This window comes from Stomoxys calcitrans, chromosome 2, assembly GCF_963082655.1.
Source record: "Stomoxys calcitrans chromosome 2, idStoCalc2.1, whole genome shotgun sequence".
NCBI lineage: Eukaryota > Metazoa > Arthropoda > Insecta > Diptera > Muscidae > Stomoxys > Stomoxys calcitrans.
Genome location: NC_081553.1, coordinates 2,578,916 through 2,595,470, shown reverse-complemented (window position 1 = coordinate 2,595,470; position 16,555 = coordinate 2,578,916). Strand labels below are relative to the sequence as shown.

The 16,555-nt window shown below is 36.3% G+C and overlaps 3 protein-coding genes across 11 annotated transcripts in view; 2 read left to right on the top strand and 1 right to left on the bottom strand.

Moving 5' to 3' along the window:
* LOC106084357 (actin-binding LIM protein 3) overlaps positions 1 to 8,152 on the top strand; it is a 57,824-nt gene extending 49,672 nt beyond the window's left edge. For 5 of the 9 annotated variants that reach the window (XM_013247976.2, XM_013247977.2, XM_013247973.2 and 2 more), the window contains 3 exons: positions 4,361 to 4,427; positions 4,496 to 4,737; positions 7,182 to 8,152. In XM_013247976.2, coding sequence (XP_013103430.2) covers positions 4,361 to 4,427; positions 4,496 to 4,737; positions 7,182 to 7,295 — 423 coding nt within the window. In that variant the 3' untranslated portion in view covers positions 7,296 to 8,152. Of the gene's footprint in view, positions 1 to 4,360; positions 4,428 to 4,495; positions 4,738 to 7,181 lie in introns of those variants that run through there. The other 4 variants (XR_009396924.1, XM_013247974.2, XM_013247978.2 and 1 more) reach the window with 4 other exon arrangements.
* A 3,893-nt stretch (positions 8,153 to 12,045) lies between these two features.
* On the bottom strand, positions 12,046 to 13,388 carry LOC106084350 (uncharacterized). Its single transcript, XM_013247968.2, has 5 exons — positions 13,174 to 13,388; positions 12,908 to 13,063; positions 12,697 to 12,834; positions 12,421 to 12,635; positions 12,046 to 12,355 (listed from the first exon to the last, which is right to left on the bottom strand). Exons 1-5 carry the CDS (start codon positions 13,294 to 13,296, stop codon positions 12,244 to 12,246), a joined length of 744 nt encoding a protein of 247 aa, XP_013103422.1. The 5' UTR covers positions 13,297 to 13,388; the 3' UTR covers positions 12,046 to 12,243.
* A 1,876-nt stretch (positions 13,389 to 15,264) lies between these two features.
* Positions 15,265 to 16,431, top strand: LOC106084368 (ATP synthase subunit C lysine N-methyltransferase). The gene is made up of 3 exons (XM_013247999.2): positions 15,265 to 15,878; positions 15,937 to 16,118; positions 16,181 to 16,431. Exons 1-3 carry the CDS (start codon positions 15,614 to 15,616, stop codon positions 16,343 to 16,345), a joined length of 612 nt encoding a protein of 203 aa, XP_013103453.1. The 5' UTR covers positions 15,265 to 15,613; the 3' UTR covers positions 16,346 to 16,431.
* The last annotated feature ends 124 nt before the right edge of the window (positions 16,432 to 16,555 follow it).

Genomic DNA, 16,555 nt, shown 5'->3' with positions numbered 1-16,555 from the left:
GTGTGTATGTTATTTATCGGATACATCTAAAATTGAATTGAAGTTATAGACAAAAAGGAGTGTTTTTTTACCAAACAGGGTTAGCGGGTTTGTTTTAATAATGCTTGTAGTATTAAATCTGTAAAAAAGTTATTAAAACATTTGCTATATGCATAAATATTTTATAAGAGTGTATATATAATGTTGAAATACAGTCAGACAACAAAAGGTTTAAATAAAATAAAAATGAAACGTTCTACTTACAATTACAACAGATTTGACAAATACATTATGAGTAGAATATTTACAACTCTTCCCATGAACAAGGTGCAGGTGAAAACTTCACATATCAATGAGTGCTGTCTGATTCAAGTTAAGCTCAATGATAATGATAAGGGACCTCCATTTTATAGCCGAGTCCAAAGGATGTGCTGCAGTACGATACCTCTGTGTGGAGAAGTTTTTATTTGACTACTATGCATGGCATACCTCTGTGGGGAGAAGCCTGGATTCGAACCCAGGCGTTCAGCATCATAGGCGGACATGCCAAACTCTGCCCTACGGTGGCATTGCATTATGGGTAATATTCAAAATATTAGGTATTATTAAGGAGACCAGACGTCGCTTTTTCCAAAGCTGCCAAATCCCGTTTTTCGGGGCGTCAAACTCTACCATCTGTAGTGTATAATCAACTTGAGTTGTCAGTGGAAGAATCCGTCAGCATTGAGGGTAGGAATGAAAACCAAATTTTTGCATACATGAATTGCTGTATAAGCGATAATATCAAAGTATAAGTTAAAGCATGTCAAGTTCGCCCGGAACTAATATTTTATAGGTATCTACAGGTCTCTATTGATTTTTCTAAATAGGGAGACCTTTTTAAGTAGAAGCCATATCAAGTTATCGACCAACGTGGGCCGTATTTGCCATGATTGTAAGAAATCATAACAAAATACTACGTCCAAAATGTTGGCCCAATAGGACAATTATTGCTCCCAAGATCGGGAGATCGGTTTTAAATGTTCAAGAATACGTATACCTTATGAGATCTTAAACCAATATTTTGAGGTACTACAAACAGAATGACGAAGTTAGTATACCCCCATCCTATGATGGAGGCTATAAAAATGTCCTGGGATATCTACCATTTTTTAAATTTTCGGTCATTCAATTCATTTCTTATTCTTAAATTGACAAATTTAATTAATAGTATTTGAGTTGAGTAGTTATAAAATAGATATAAAATAAATAAAAAAAAATATTTGTGGTTAAAGGCGTAATGCTTATTGTATATGGAGGGTTCCCGCTTTTTTTTTCGTGTCAAAGCCCGCTTTTCATCTCTGGAAATCCGCTTTATTGTGTATAAAGCGTGTATCACTTAAATATGGACGAGCTATTTATCTGTATCTGGCGTCATGCCCAAAATATTTTTTCGAATTCGTAGTGTTAAAAGGGTTCTCGAGAATTTAGACGTAAATAAATCCCCGGGCACGGATGGAATATCAACTCTTGTTTTACGCAAGTGTTCTTCGACGCTCGCGAATCAGGGCAAACAACCCTGCGAATTATCGACCAATTGTGATATGCACCGCTCTCTCCAAGGTCATGGAGAGCATGGTTAATCACCATCTTGTTTAGGTATTTAGAGCTTAATGGCCTTCTTAGCGACCAGCAGAAATCGCTCTATGGGCGACCTCATGGCACTTCTGTCGGAACGTTGGAGTCATAGGCGGACATGCTAGCCTCTGCGCTACGGTAGCCTCCATTCAATATGATTTTAATAATAATAACTTTTATCCTAAATTTTATGCATAGTGGGGTCATTTTTCACGTTTTCTGATCTAAATATTTAAGTATAAAATTAGTATTTTTTTTATTTTAGTTTTTATGGATCGATTATACCTAACGTGACTGTCCTAATTTCGCAAACTATGAACATGGAGTATGAAAATAGAATGAAGATGAAAGTGGATCCCCATAAAAGACATTCTTGCACACTAGTTAAAATGAACTAAATTTGACCAATAATGCACTTCATATAGCGCCAAAGAATTATATGCTCGTTATGAGTTCAACAATTTCTTAACAGCTACGAAATTGTTTATGTTGTAGCTACATTTGCATGGGGAGGTGGCAAACCTCGTCAAGTTCTTATAGTTGAGCAAGTTCGTTGCGGTCAACACGACCATTCGCCGGGGGAATTTAAGGGCGCCAATATCTCGCCGTGTCGCATCGAGCGACGTAGGCACTCAGTATTTAAGCAAGCGCCGGTGCCACCCGGCCTCTCACTGAGACTATCTACTTGATACCGCTGATTGTCCGCGACTGCAGTTTCAGCTACTCTGTATGGAGCATTCCACTTTCCGCACCCTGAGGACCCAACTAAGCCTGAGTGTACAACATACTGCTACAACAACAAGAAGCTTCTCATGATAACGAAGAACACAGCACAGATTGGAGCTCCAGCCCGTGTGATGCTTATAGTTATCCTGTACCGGGACGAAATTGTTTATACCTAGTACTAGTTCACTTTGAACTTCCCACAAATATAATATGAAAACAATCGTAATTTCTCTTAGGAGGGTCCAATTGGAGATTGGTGGCACAACTTTATTACACAACACTTTTAGTTCCGCATGTCTCCCACCGCCGTGCTCTCAATCGCTCAGCTATATTAAAGAAGACAAATTCAACATGAAACGTTTCCATTATAAATTAAATAAAACTTTAACTTTTATCGCAGCTGAGAGTTGATTTAAGGTCCTGCTGTTTACAAAACAGACGCTCTACGCAATCATCCATATCACTATGGATGAATGAATTTGAATCTGAAACAATTTTCCCCTGTTCAGTGATTGTTAACAGCACAAGAAAAACATTTTCTCACTAATTTTCATCAAAGACGGCCATACTTATTTTGTTCAGCTTTGCCATGTTCAATTTTTAGACACAATTTCTCACCCTTAGAATTAGGTTTATGAAACTGTTCGTAGTTTCGAAAAAAATGCAAGAAATAGGTCTTTAATGGCTTTAGGGAATTTGTTGAAGAGATAGAGGAGCATAACTCCTATATCTAACTGTTATCCTATTTAATCCATTTTCGTCAAGGAAGAAGAAAGGTGTAATGCAATTCAATCCTATTATTTAGTGAAATAGGATACAAATGCGTCTTTTATGAGTTCACGATATATACTCGAAAGATCAGACTATATGGCAGCTACATTCGATTTGGACAATATTTTGTATGGGTATCGAGGGGTAATCTAAAAATCATTGTACCAAATATCAAGATATAGTCCGATAATACATTTACCAAGAGAATAGGTTTTAAGTTGAAATACATTCGACCTTATTCACAAATAGGTTTATTTTACGGAAATCTGTCAACTAAATTGTAAAGGAAATTATGAAAAGTTTGTTGTCAAAAATTATTATGAGATTTTCACATAATCAACTTTTATCACATAATCAACTGATTTGTTGAAAGGTCCAATCATCTCAATGTTTCAAGCTGACAACACAATGCTCAAATGTCTACCCAGTATGGTCGGTTAAAGATATTGGACCACTATATTATCAATTAAAGCCGTTTGAGTAGATCTTGTAAGATGAGGTTCAATATAGAATTTGTTTAAGTATTCATTGAAGTTTGTGGCTTCAGTAAAGTTTGAAGGCCATTAAGGATTTATCATTTAAATGATTTAAATTTGAGTAAAAGGGGATTTGGAGGAGTCAGGCTAAACCAAGCAGATCAGAGATGAGCACTATGATTTGACCTCATAAACGATAGATTTTCTTTCCTCTTGCACTTCCAAACACAAACAAATGTTTTGAATTTGTCGTCGGAATTTGAAGCGGAGAGGAACATGCAAAACTGCTCTCCCTTTCTAAAACTAGCCGTTTTGAAAACCATATTTGCACATTCGAGTCCGTTATAGAAAAGCTTTAAACAATTAAAATTTTTTTCGTTAGCATTTGCTTTCACATGAAAAGAGGAGGAGGGTTTTTTTTTTCAAATTATTCGTAGTTCATCATTTTGGTATTAAATTATCATATGCTTCTACTAACGCTTTTTTACAAATCTTAAGTTTTGGAGATTTAGGCCGTATCTTGACGAACAAATATACCGATACTATATATAAACCGATTAACATCAACACTCTGTAATCATTTTTAATGTACAGCATGCTTTTCGCACCATTTCGTTTTCTTTTATATGTGTACAAATATTTTAACCCGCTTACACATGCATGTTCTCATTTTTTTTCGTTGTCATACAGCTTTGACACAAACAATGCAATTTCATTTTATTTTTAACAACACAAAAAGGAACAAAGCAGATTTTTATTAATAAAGTTTTTTTTTATAAAAAAAAATCTAGGACTATTCATATGGAGGATTAGGTGACAAAACGCACAGTACAGATTTGAGTTGTGGCAAATCTGAAGGTAAGTCAATTCATATTTTTTGGCCACCTGTTTCCGCATTTTAATAATATTTAATTTTTCTGTCTCAGCCTCAGTGGACTCCATTACAGAAGGTGATAGACGCGCTTTGATGGGCGGTGATTTGCCCGCTTCGAGCACCTACTCTGGTGCGTTGTCTTATCATTACCCCCAGGCTGGCTTAATACGTCGTAGCTTGCCAAATATGGCCCATTCAATGTTGGTCCACGAACCGGCTAAAATTTATCCCTATCATTTGTTGATCATCACCAATTATCGTTTGCCTTCAGATGTTGATCGCTGCAACTTAGAGGTAAAGTAAAAAACTTATATCTACAAATGCAGACATGCATTCTCCTTCTTGCGTGTTATTTTTTATAACCTACCAGCCATTTGTTGACCAATGGAAAAGTGCTCTCGTCAAAGTTTACGTATCATACAAATTATAAACCTTTGGAACATTACAGAGCATCATCAGCTTCTTACTTTTGCGGGGTCAAGCTTTTTCCTCTTTTGTTTGGACATAAACAAAGCAATGCAAGCATATAGTTTGAAGGGAAGTAGGCAATATTTTCCTCGGCTCTGTAGTATGCCCTTCACTCTGTACCAATTAGTTTTCTCTTTTGATTTATATGATCGCCAACTCTCAGTTAAGAAATTGAAGACTCGGACAATGTAGTTGCTATAGCATTATATAGAGTTTTTGGAATTCATCCCCCGTTTTTTTTTTTTTTTTTTTTGGTGGTGTAAACGATGGTAAGCAAAACTACAAAAAATTTTTCTCAAGGAACTCCAAGTAATTGGATCTATTGGTACACATCCAACAAAATAAATTTTTCCTTCAATTTTCCATGCGTTTTCTGGAAGGGAACACTCCAAGGCTTTCCCTCAACCATGTGACCATACTGTATGTGAAATAAGTGTAACATACAATAATGGTCTTTTCAACTACTGAATTAAAGTACAATTTCTCAACGCAAGGGGCTAAATCCAACCACAGAATTGGAGTTGAATAAAATCGCTAGTCTGGAATCAAATATGAGGGGTGAAAAAGAAACAGCGAGACTGGGGGGTAAAATGTTAATTCCTTTTTATAGTTTTTACAATTTATAATAACTTTTACGTGTACGAAAATGCATTTAAACAGAATTACAATTTTATTACTTAAAAGAATTTGTATTTTGCTTGTAAATTTAAAAAACAAAAAGTTCGATTTTGTGAACATGAAATTTATTGACAATGCATCTGGCAAAATTTTCAGAGAGAAGTTCGCTGAGAAAAGAGAACATTGAGAGCGACCGCTGTTTTTAAGTTTCAAACCTATTTACATGCTGCGCAACGGATTCTAATTCCGTCACACATAAGATCTGTTCACGAACTTCTTCCCAAAACACAATTTTTCCTAAGAACTCTTGGTTTTCCTAGTAAAAAGAGGTGAAAAAGTTCGCATTCATTTTATGGCTTCCATCATCTAGGGCAAGTATGGCCCTAAAGCGGACTATGAGCTCCAGATTGCATGATGTTTTTTTCGGGGAACTCGACGGACGGGATTCATCGAGGAGTCTTGTCGATAGTTTTTCAATTTTCAAGATAACGTTTGTTAATAGTTTAAATTTTTCTATTGCGAGGTGCTTGCTTTATATTGTCAGTTTCACTTTTAAAATTATATATAAAGGCGTTGATGGTATTTCATACTTTTTCAAGGGATTTTTCTTAAACATAACATTATCAAACGTCATCTTATTCCCTCTGCAAATGTAAATTTGCCCATGAAAGTGGCAAACTTCATACATTAATGAGTGCTGTCCGATTCAAGATTAAGCTCAATAATAAGGGTCCTCCTGTTATTTGCCGAGTACGAGCGGCGTGCCGCAATGCGACACCTATTTGGGGAGATGTTTTTACCTGGCATAGTAGCTGACAAATGTTGCCAGCATAAGGAGGATATAACCATCGTTGAAAAAGATTCTGATATTCTCGCTTGGATTCGAACCCTGGCGTTCAGCGTCACAGGCGAACATGCTAACTTCTGCTTTACGGTGGCCTCCAATTCACTCTTCATTTTTGAAATTTACAGTTTGATATAAGATGCTGTGCCAAATTGACACCATTTTCTATGGTGTGATGTAAAAAAGCTCTGTTATATTGGGTTGCCCAAAAAGTAATTTATATAGTCGGCGTTGACAAATGTTTTCACAGCTTGTGACTCTGTTATTGCATTCTTTCTTCTGTCAGTTATCAGCTGTTACTTTTAGCTAGCTTTAGAAAAAAAGTGTAAAAAGAAGTATATTTGATTAAAGTTCATTCTATGTTTTATAAAAAATGCATTTACTTTCTCTCAAAAAATCCGCAATTACTTTTTGGGCAACCCAATATATTTTTTGCGAATTAATGCACCAACAAACATCTCATTTATTTCTTCTTCTTTTGTGATTGTGTTCGCTGACTTTGATCTCAACTCTGCTATAGATATCGCTGTTTTAGTTTTTTTGAATCATGTTTCCAAAATGGCCTCAAAATGGCCCGATAGTTATACATGACGATTTTTCAGGGCACTTTGTGCGCCAATTTGTCCACATTTTGTATTTCGTGAATTTGTTGACAGGGGACCCACTGTATTGCTTGCTATCGACTGTATTGATTTCTACGTTTTCTTTCGTTTTGTTTGGATGTTCAAACATTTATCGTGCTATTGTATAATAATTTTTTTGCAATTTCTTTCTCAATCAAATCAAATCTTTGTCCTCTTTATTACAGCGCCATCTATCGGATGTTGAGTTCGAACACATTTTACAATGCGCCAGAGCTGATTTTTACCGATTCCCCCAGTGGAGGCGAAATGAGTTAAAACGTCGCGTGAAACTCTTCTAAATCAACAAAACGATGAGCTGTAAGTTGCTCTAATTTAGAAATCTGTGTGAACCCAGCTAAAAACAAATTTTTTAAAACAAGATCTGAAGAGAATGATACACAAACCCAAAAAGGAAACGTGCATTTCATGTATTTCTAAATGAGCAAAACATCAACAAATGAGAGAAGCCCGGTGGGAAAGCATACCAAGTACATAATTGTAAACACAGCTTTAGACAAAAGAATAAGACAAAGTGCAACCAAAAAACGAGAAACAACTCCATTGCGATACACCACAAACTAGAGAAGATTTATGTACCAAGCAACTTCCGCAGCGCGAAATTCTAAACACACGTCACTCTCGCCATCATCACTTATAAATGGATGTATGCAGCTTTTTATTATTTTCTAAAATCAAACAAGCAAATTATATGGCAACTACACAACAGCGTTTGGCTTTTTCGGTTTTGCATCCTTTTGAAGGACATAGAGCCTCCTTTCTTACTACCGCCGACTAAGTAGCAACGCATGGCTTTTTTATTTATACGTATGTACATGCATATGGATATTTTTTTTAATAGGTTTCTATCAAATTTACATTTACAAAACACTGCGTTTCTTTTTTTTTTGTAGAAAAAAAGAAACGATCTTTTTTATTTGTTTTTTTTTTTTTTTTTGTTTGTTTTAGTTTATGGAAGTGGAGAGTTTTCAAAGTAGCGGATATTAACAATTTAAAAATTTCCTTACCATATTAGACCGTTTTGGTGACCTTTGGTCCCTCTTCTTCTCTTCATTAAATATGAAAATTTTGTATCTGTATCATTTTGATTTATTTGCGCAGCTATCAAACTTGTAGATTAAATTTGCAAAACCGTTCATATTTTTTGTTCTTTTTAATTTTACTTTTCTCTATTTTTTTTTTTTTTTTGTTAATAGGTATCAGAGTATATATATATATATATTTTATATAAATGTCAAATGAGATGAGAAAGTATATATTTTATTTATTACTAAATAAAACACAAATAATAAAATCAAAGAAACATTATCTAAATAAAAGAAGAAGAACAATTGCAACTTCATTATAAGCTTATATAGTAATTATTGATGAAAATAATAAATTTCAATTTCAAATGCTGATAAAATTATTAATTAATTCGTTCGATTCACTTCTCAAATAATGCCAAGGTAGGTAAATGTAATCAGTTTGCCTCAATTACTTCATTTCCAAACCCAAATTCGCCCATGAACGATTCCGATATAAGGATCAATGGTAAACTTCTCACACATATCCTTGACTGCTGTGCGATGACTTTAGCTCAATAATAAGGGACCTCCTTTTTATAGCCGAGTTGTTGTTATTTATTTTTAATTTTTTAATTCAATATGCAATTTCTTAATGAAACTTTTTAATTGCTTCTTCAAAAACGGTGATTGATATTTCAATTAAAAAATAATTGGATCAATTAATTTTGTGATTGAAATTGTACGAATTTTTTAATACAAATTGCAAGTATCTATTTCTGCGTTCTGTAGTGTGTAATGCGAAGAAGTGCGATTGAGCCAAATATATGTTCTAGTTTCTATCATATAAAGACACTTAGTGGCGTGGGTAGACAAAAAAATCAAGAAAAATAAAAAATGTGGTTTTTATAAAATAATTTATTTAATTATAATTGTTAAGTAAAAAAGTATATTTTAATAAGTAATGATGAAATATTGCAAAACAGAAAAAATTAGGATGTGAATAATACATTCCAAACGAAATTAATTTGAGGACATGGCAGAAGGTAGTCCCTTCACCCTTATTCCCGTTGTCGATGGGGGAAGATCGACAGCAGTCGTAGTCGAAGGCGAATTTCACATTTCGTGGCATTCTGTAACTTATTTGTCTTCGACAGTTTGGCAATGTTGTTGTAGCAGTTTGTTGTGTTCTATCTTTCGTCTGCTTAATTCTGTTGAGTGTCAAGACCCAGGAACTCTGCGACTAAGATGGGGTGAGTCCACAGGGATCTGGGTCTGAGTCGAGTGGGTCTGGCTGGATAGTTAAACAGGTGACATGTATCGTGCGGTCCCTGGTTACAATCGGGACATACATCTTGCACGTCGGCATCAATCCGTGCTCTGTAGGAGTTGAAGCGGCTGCATCTGCCGGAACGCAACTAAGCCAGAACTACTCTGGTTTGCCGGGGGAGGTCAATTTCTTCTGGTACAATGGGAGGCAGTCGTTCTCCAAGGCCTACATTCACCCGGTAGCTATTTATTGCATCTGCTACCGTGTCTGCATGAATGTTGTCTAGACCTGCTCGATATGTCGCTTGATCTAGAGGTTCTCTCTTGTTGCGCTGAACCTCAAGCTCTAGATCATGTAGATCTACCTTAAGGCTTCTGGGCGGTGGATGTCTATCCAGAAGATGATGATTTGGATGGTCTGCGATAATAGCCCAAAAGGAATTGCTTAGACAGCATGTAGTTATGTCTTCGCATCGGTAGGATTTTTGTCTCCTGATGGAGATGTTCCACATGAGAACTGTGGAGACAGCCCGCCGCAGTTCGGAGAGCGCCATTCTGGCAGATCTGAGTATTATTCCACTGCGTGTCCCAAAGTTGACGAGACCACACTGGCGCAGAATAACTTACCACAGACCGGCCAATTGCTTTGTACGTGGTCAACAAGGTTTCTTTGTCTGCACCCCAAGTGCTGCCAGCAAGTGACTTGATGACCTTGTTTCTTCTTTTGACTTTATAGCAAATTGCTGTGGCATGTAGGGAGAATGTGTAAGAGCTGTCAAATGTGACGCCAAGTATTTTGGGACACATGATAGTCGGAATCATTTCTCCATCGAACATCACAGTCAGCTCAGTATTCACCTCACGCGTATTTGCAGTGAACAATGTGGCTGAAGATTTGGTGGCAGATATCTTCATATTTCTTGCAACGAAATATCGTACAATCGTCCGCATATGATACGATCTCTATGCCGTCTGGAAGGGGTGGAATAGAGGATAGTTAGAGGTTGAACAGTGTTTCGACTTTTTATCCCTAAATTCCACAAATGAGTGGTGACCACACAGATCATTCGCGACCCAGCGTTTCAAGCCTGGCTGGAGGGACGTGTTGGCGATGTACTCAAAAAATTTGGCATGGCTGACTGATGACGAATGGCTCTCCTCCTAGCCGTCAACTTCGAGATACACACAGTTACTTAGCCGAAAGTGAATGAGGTCCTGTTATCCCGTCTACCGGGGTTCGCGAGAGACTTAACAATAGACCACAGCTTAGCCAAACGGTACCTAACTTACTTTGCTTCAAGTATTCCAGCTACAAATTCTGCTTATTTTCGTTGATACTGCGGGTATTGGGGTCCGTGCAATGAATTCCCATTACTCTCGTCTGTGAGTACCACTGCCTGCGCCGGGAAATTGGGCCGTACTTGGGGTATCCGACCGGCTGGAATAAAGCGAGCGGCTACTGCGTTAATGATGTCTGGGAATTTTCTAGCACGTTAAAGGGGGTGTCAGTTTACTGAAACGGCGATTGGTAATGCCGACCCAATTGGCCTTCTTCTGATTGATAAACGTCCGGCGCTCAGCGGTTATGAAGTCATGCCGTCGGTCGATGGTGAGAACTATGGGGAGGCGGTCTTATTCCAAAGAAATGGCGGCTTGCCAGGATACGTCACTCAGGAGATCAGGGGATGCAATAGAAATGTCTGGCAAGCTGTTGCAAAAGGGGGGCATCCCCATTCGCCTTGCAAAACGTGGAGCCTTCAATCTGCTCTGCCAAAGCTATGCCCGCTCGTATTTTTAATAGTTTCACTAAAGAGCCATTTACACACAGAAAAAAATCGCCAAAAATTTTAAATTAAAAATTAATTAAAATTGAAAATAAAATCATTTACAATTAAAAAATTGTTTGATTTAATCATTTTTTAATTAATTATAATTTTTTTTTTTCAATTACAGTCACGATTGAAATGTTTGCCATTTTCAATTATAAAATTAATTGATTCAATTATATTTAATTGAATTGAATTGAATCAAACAATCATGTGTGTGGTGCACGGTTAATAGAAGGGTATTATTGACGCACAGATAATAGATGTAAAGCACGGCTAATAGAGGCTCAAAATCAAAAGCACAGCATGCCGGTTAACAGAGGTTGCTTGTTAATAGAGGCCCTGATAATCGAGGTTCAACTGTATATAAAGGGTGATTTTTCAAAAGTTATGGGAAGTTTAAAAAAAATCAGAAAAATTCATATTTTTATTTGAATCGATAGCAAAGTTTGAAGACTGTTTTATGCAAATGATGACCGTTACTGCGCCACAAATGGTCCATCCGCTTAGTCCTTTTTGGCATATTCTTTCCAACATTTCGGCCGGAATATCACTAATAAATGCTTCAATGTTGCCTTCCAATGCGCCAATTGTGGCGGCCTTGTCTGTATAGACATGAGCTTTAACGCATCCCCACCAAAAAATAGTCTATAGGCGTTAAATCGCATGATCTAGGCAGCCAATTGACCAGTCCCGAACGTGATATAAAATGATCACCGAACTCGCCTTTCAATAAGTCTATTGTTACGCGTGCTGTCTGGCATGTTGCACCGTCTTGTTGTATCCACATGTCATGCAAGTCAAGCTATTGCATTTTGGGCAAAAAAATTGATATAGTCTCACGATAGCGCAGTTACGTTGCAAATGCAAATTTACCCATGAACATTCCATTAGTGTGAATACTAGCAACATACAGCGTTTAAAAAAAAAGATATTTTTCCTGAGGAATGTTTTATTATCATTTTTGTTCTGTTGGCTCTTATTACGAAAATACAAATGAAAAATTGTGATAATTCTTTGTTGTAAAACAATAAATTAGCGTGGAATGTGTCTAAGCGCAACATAAAAATGCAATCAAGAGATTCTTCTATCCGTTATTCGTGTCTGGAGTCTAGATCATATCGAATAGTTTAGTTCTGTTTCTGCAGTGTATCGCTTTTTAAATCGTAGGTTAGTTGGGTTTTCATTACGGTCAAACTACTGCCAATTATTTTCTTGTGGTATATTTGTCGGGTTATGAAACTAAAAGTAAAGAAAAATGTTCATGTAGTTAAAAGTATAAATAGGTATATCGCATTGATTTATACCCTAAATTATCAAAGAAGTCCCTTCCTTCTTCTTGCCACTCGGACATGGTACATTCTAGACTACTATATCCTTGCTGCACACAATTTTTTGATACCAAGTTTACCATGGGCTCCGCCACCTTTTGGATCGGATATCCCGGTGCGACAGCAAAACGGTAAATCCATGCCGCATTATACACGCTGTTATGATTTTTAACACTTATGCACGCAACAATCTGTTAAATATCAAGGTAAAATACTAATTATGTTATGCGTTTTACACATTATATGTACTACTTTTTTACGAAATTTATTTTTGAAGGACGCTTCATAAGGTGCATCATCCATAAATATCTGATAGGTACATTCTGAAGGTTTCATTCGAAATATAAAAGGTTCATAACACTCAGCCACCAATGATAAGTTGGGTTTTGTCTATAAAAACAACGAGTAAAAGATAAAAAAAATCAACATCAACAACAAGTTTGGACTTTAAGACTCTTCGTACCCTCATCTGCTCGATGGCCTTGGCATAAAAAGAAAAATATGTCCCAGAAAAAAGGAAAAATATGCATCCAGGGATAGTCAACGCACAGAAAATCAAGGGTACCCCGAAGAAAATGAACAGCACCGCCCAAGTAATTACAATAAACTGCAATGTTATCTGAAATAGAATGCCAACATAACTTAAAATTTAAAAGGTTCATGTGTGGTGGAAAAAGATTGGACGAATGGGCTCACCAGTTGCCGGTCCATCTTAAAACTACTACTTACCTCTCTAAAGCAAAAACTATAGAATGATTTTTTGGCAAAGGACATGATATACTCTTGCACAACATTTTGGCATTTAAGCTCATCGTCTTCTCTGTAGTTTCTTATCACTATAAATGGCTGCATTTAATGGTTAACCTGCTGCCGGAATTGTTAATTGATTGTTTTGGTTTTCAGTTCTGTTTTTCTTAGACTAATCGACTTTTTGTGTAACAAAGTCGAAGTCGACTTTTACTAAATAGACACAATCGCAAAAAGTCGAAATGGATTTAGTTTCAAGTCGATTTTTGCCGCCGACTACTTCGATTATTTTTTAACTATAGTGGAGTACGCACCTCAAACGAAGTTTTCGGTTGCAGCCAAGGCGGATTTAAAAAGGTGGTCTCACGCGAACAGCTGTTAACAGCCGGCAAGGTTTGACGGTATTAAGATGACAGATTTTTGTTTGCATTCTCTTTGTTGTTAACTTCTTTCTCACATAATCTCTACTCATGTACGCACACGTATACACAAACTCACTCAAATTTTTTTCTGTGTGTTGGCAAAACGTCGATCAGCTTGATGACAACATGGCGGATTGCACCATATGTTTTGTGGTTATTGTACAAATGGCTGCAGCCCATGGCGAAACAATTAAAGGTGGTGGTACAACAACCACAAATCAAATGCTGCAATCCGCCACGTCATTGACTTCTTCTTCTTCTGTTGTCGCAGTAGCGACAATTCCCCCACAATATGTTCGTACAGATGGTGGAAAATTAAAAAGTGAAAAAGTGACGATGGATGAAAAAGTAGTACTCTGTTTATAATGAGTAAAATGGCAAAAATAAATTTTAGTGGCAACGCTTGACATCATTGTCGTCATTATTTTTGATTTTTTGGTTTCAATGGTTCGTTTTTTCTGTTATTTTAATTATTTGTGAAAAAAAAACATAACTTTCAAATTCAGCTCGCAAAACAATTAAAAATTTCCCCAACTATTCCAAAGCAGAATAGAATACCAACCCTAAAGCTTAGTATTCTGTTCAGCTTTTCAAGCAGAATGCTGTCAAACTCCATATAAAAAAATGTCGGCGAAAAAGTTGTACTATGCTTGTAGTGAGGAAAATGACAAAAAAGTAAAGTGGCAAAAAAAAAAATAAATTAAATGGAGAAAAAAAAACTGTAGATGAAAAAAACGTGTTTTGATTGCCGTCAAATTCCGCTCGAGAAATAATTAAAAATTTCAGCGACTATTCCGAAAGCAGAATAGAACACTAACCCTAAGTCAATGTTGTCACTCTTATGGGATATGATTATATTTGGGTTATTGTTCAAATCCAGTAAAATCGCAGCAAATCAAATTATAATCTTATTCCCGGAATATAACTTTCAAAGTAAATCCTGTCGTCGTCCTTGAGAATGTCTGTCATGTTGAGATTTCAAACACCAAGTTTTCTGAGCTCCGATATAGGGCATTCCCTCTGTTGTTGATCCACTCTACGGCATGAAAATTGCAAATGCTCAATGGATTGAATGAATGATGTTCACCTTTTTCAAGTGTTGTATAGTCCGGATGTGTGTGAATCGCAATCTGCATACCATCGTTATTATATTCGGAGGAAGCTGCCTGCCGAGGAACCATGATCATGTAAGATCTTCATCAGGGTCATCCGCATTAGCACAACAACAAAAATCTATCTCCAACGAAACTACCTTGAGTTGCAAATGTTGTAAATTGAAATGTCAAAATGGTTTTAGAAATAAACTTTGATTTGCAACTTATTTTCTCCAAATGTGTTTTACATATGTGTTTTTCATTATAAGAACACTATATTGTAGCTTATGTGTGGAATATCGGATCGAACATATTTTTAAGATTTTAGAAAATAATCACAGCTGTGTTTTCAAGCCTTTGACAAAGTTTACCCCCAACACAATGACATGACACAACACTTTTGTTGCTGTGTCATTAGCACAACAACAAAAGTTTACCCCCAACGAAACTACCTTGAGTGGTAAATGCCGTAAATTGAAATGTCAAAGTGGGTTTAGAAATAAACTTTATTTAACAACTCAATTGTATTTTAGATTTGTATTTTCTTTATTATTATTTTGAAGCTTATATGTGGAATATCGAATCAAATAGAACACCTTTTTTAAGATTTTAGGAAAAATCGCAGTTGTTTTATTTAAGCCTTTGACATTTAGATTTACTGAAAAATCGAAACAAAACAAAATTTACCCAGCTGTTCGCATGGCCTCACCTTATAAGTGCATCCTGGTGCTAATCTTTGCATATGGCGATTTTAAAGAGTCGTTCGGCCCATCTTTATAAAATTTAAAAAAAAACTATTGTGTATTTTTATCCATTAAGAGTCGACCTGAACTTCTTACAAAACGAAAAGTCGAATATTTACTTTTGGAAACCGAGAGGCTATAACTAAAAAAATACACATAAAAAATGGACAATATGGAACTGAAATCAGAGGATTCCATACCCAAAACTATGACAATGTCTGCGAAATGTTTAATTTTTGCCACTGGTGGAATTGGCATAGGATTGTCAGTCATATGTGCATCATTTGTGGCACCGGCATTTAGACGAATTTGCTTGCCATATGTTCCCGCCACAACAGAACAAATCAGCAACGTATTGAAGTTTCTTCCTCGCAATTCTCCTAATCGTCTGCTGGACATTGGTTCTGGCGATGGAAGAATTGTCATTGGTATGTACCGGGTGCTTGGTTATGTTTACGTAACTAATTGATTCTACAAATGCAATAGCCACAGCTAAGCAAGGCCTACAATCAGACGGAGTAGAATTGAATCCGTGGCTAGTGTGGTGGTCACGTTTGGCTGCGTTCCGGGAAGGTGTGAGTCCAAAAACAAAGTTCTTTCGCCGGGATTTGTGGAAATTCGACTTAAAATCATATGACTACGTGGTAATCTTTGGCGTTGAGCAAATGGTAAAGTCACATTAGCCGGCCAATGCGATGTTTTCAAGTGATAACAAATACAACATTTTCAGATGAAAGACCTGGAAACAAAACTGATTGCAGAGGTACCAAATTCTAAAGTTATAGCATGTAGATTCCCTCTTCCTACATTGGAACCCCTGAAAGTTGTGGATGAAGGTGTGAATTCAGTGTGGTTTTACGATCTAAGTAAATCACATCGCGTTAGAGAAAGTTGAGGGGAAAAATCATTGTTTATTTTTTGTCAGTTATATTTATATTTAGCTTATTTTTTGAAAAAATAAAAAAAGATTTGTAATTTAAATGCATTTTTTGACGGCTGACGAAAGAAATACATTGCAAAAATAGTTCGTTCAGTTCTCCTGTAAAAATTATAGAACTGTGTGTGTTCTAATAAGAACACTAATATCTAAAAAAAAATATTTATA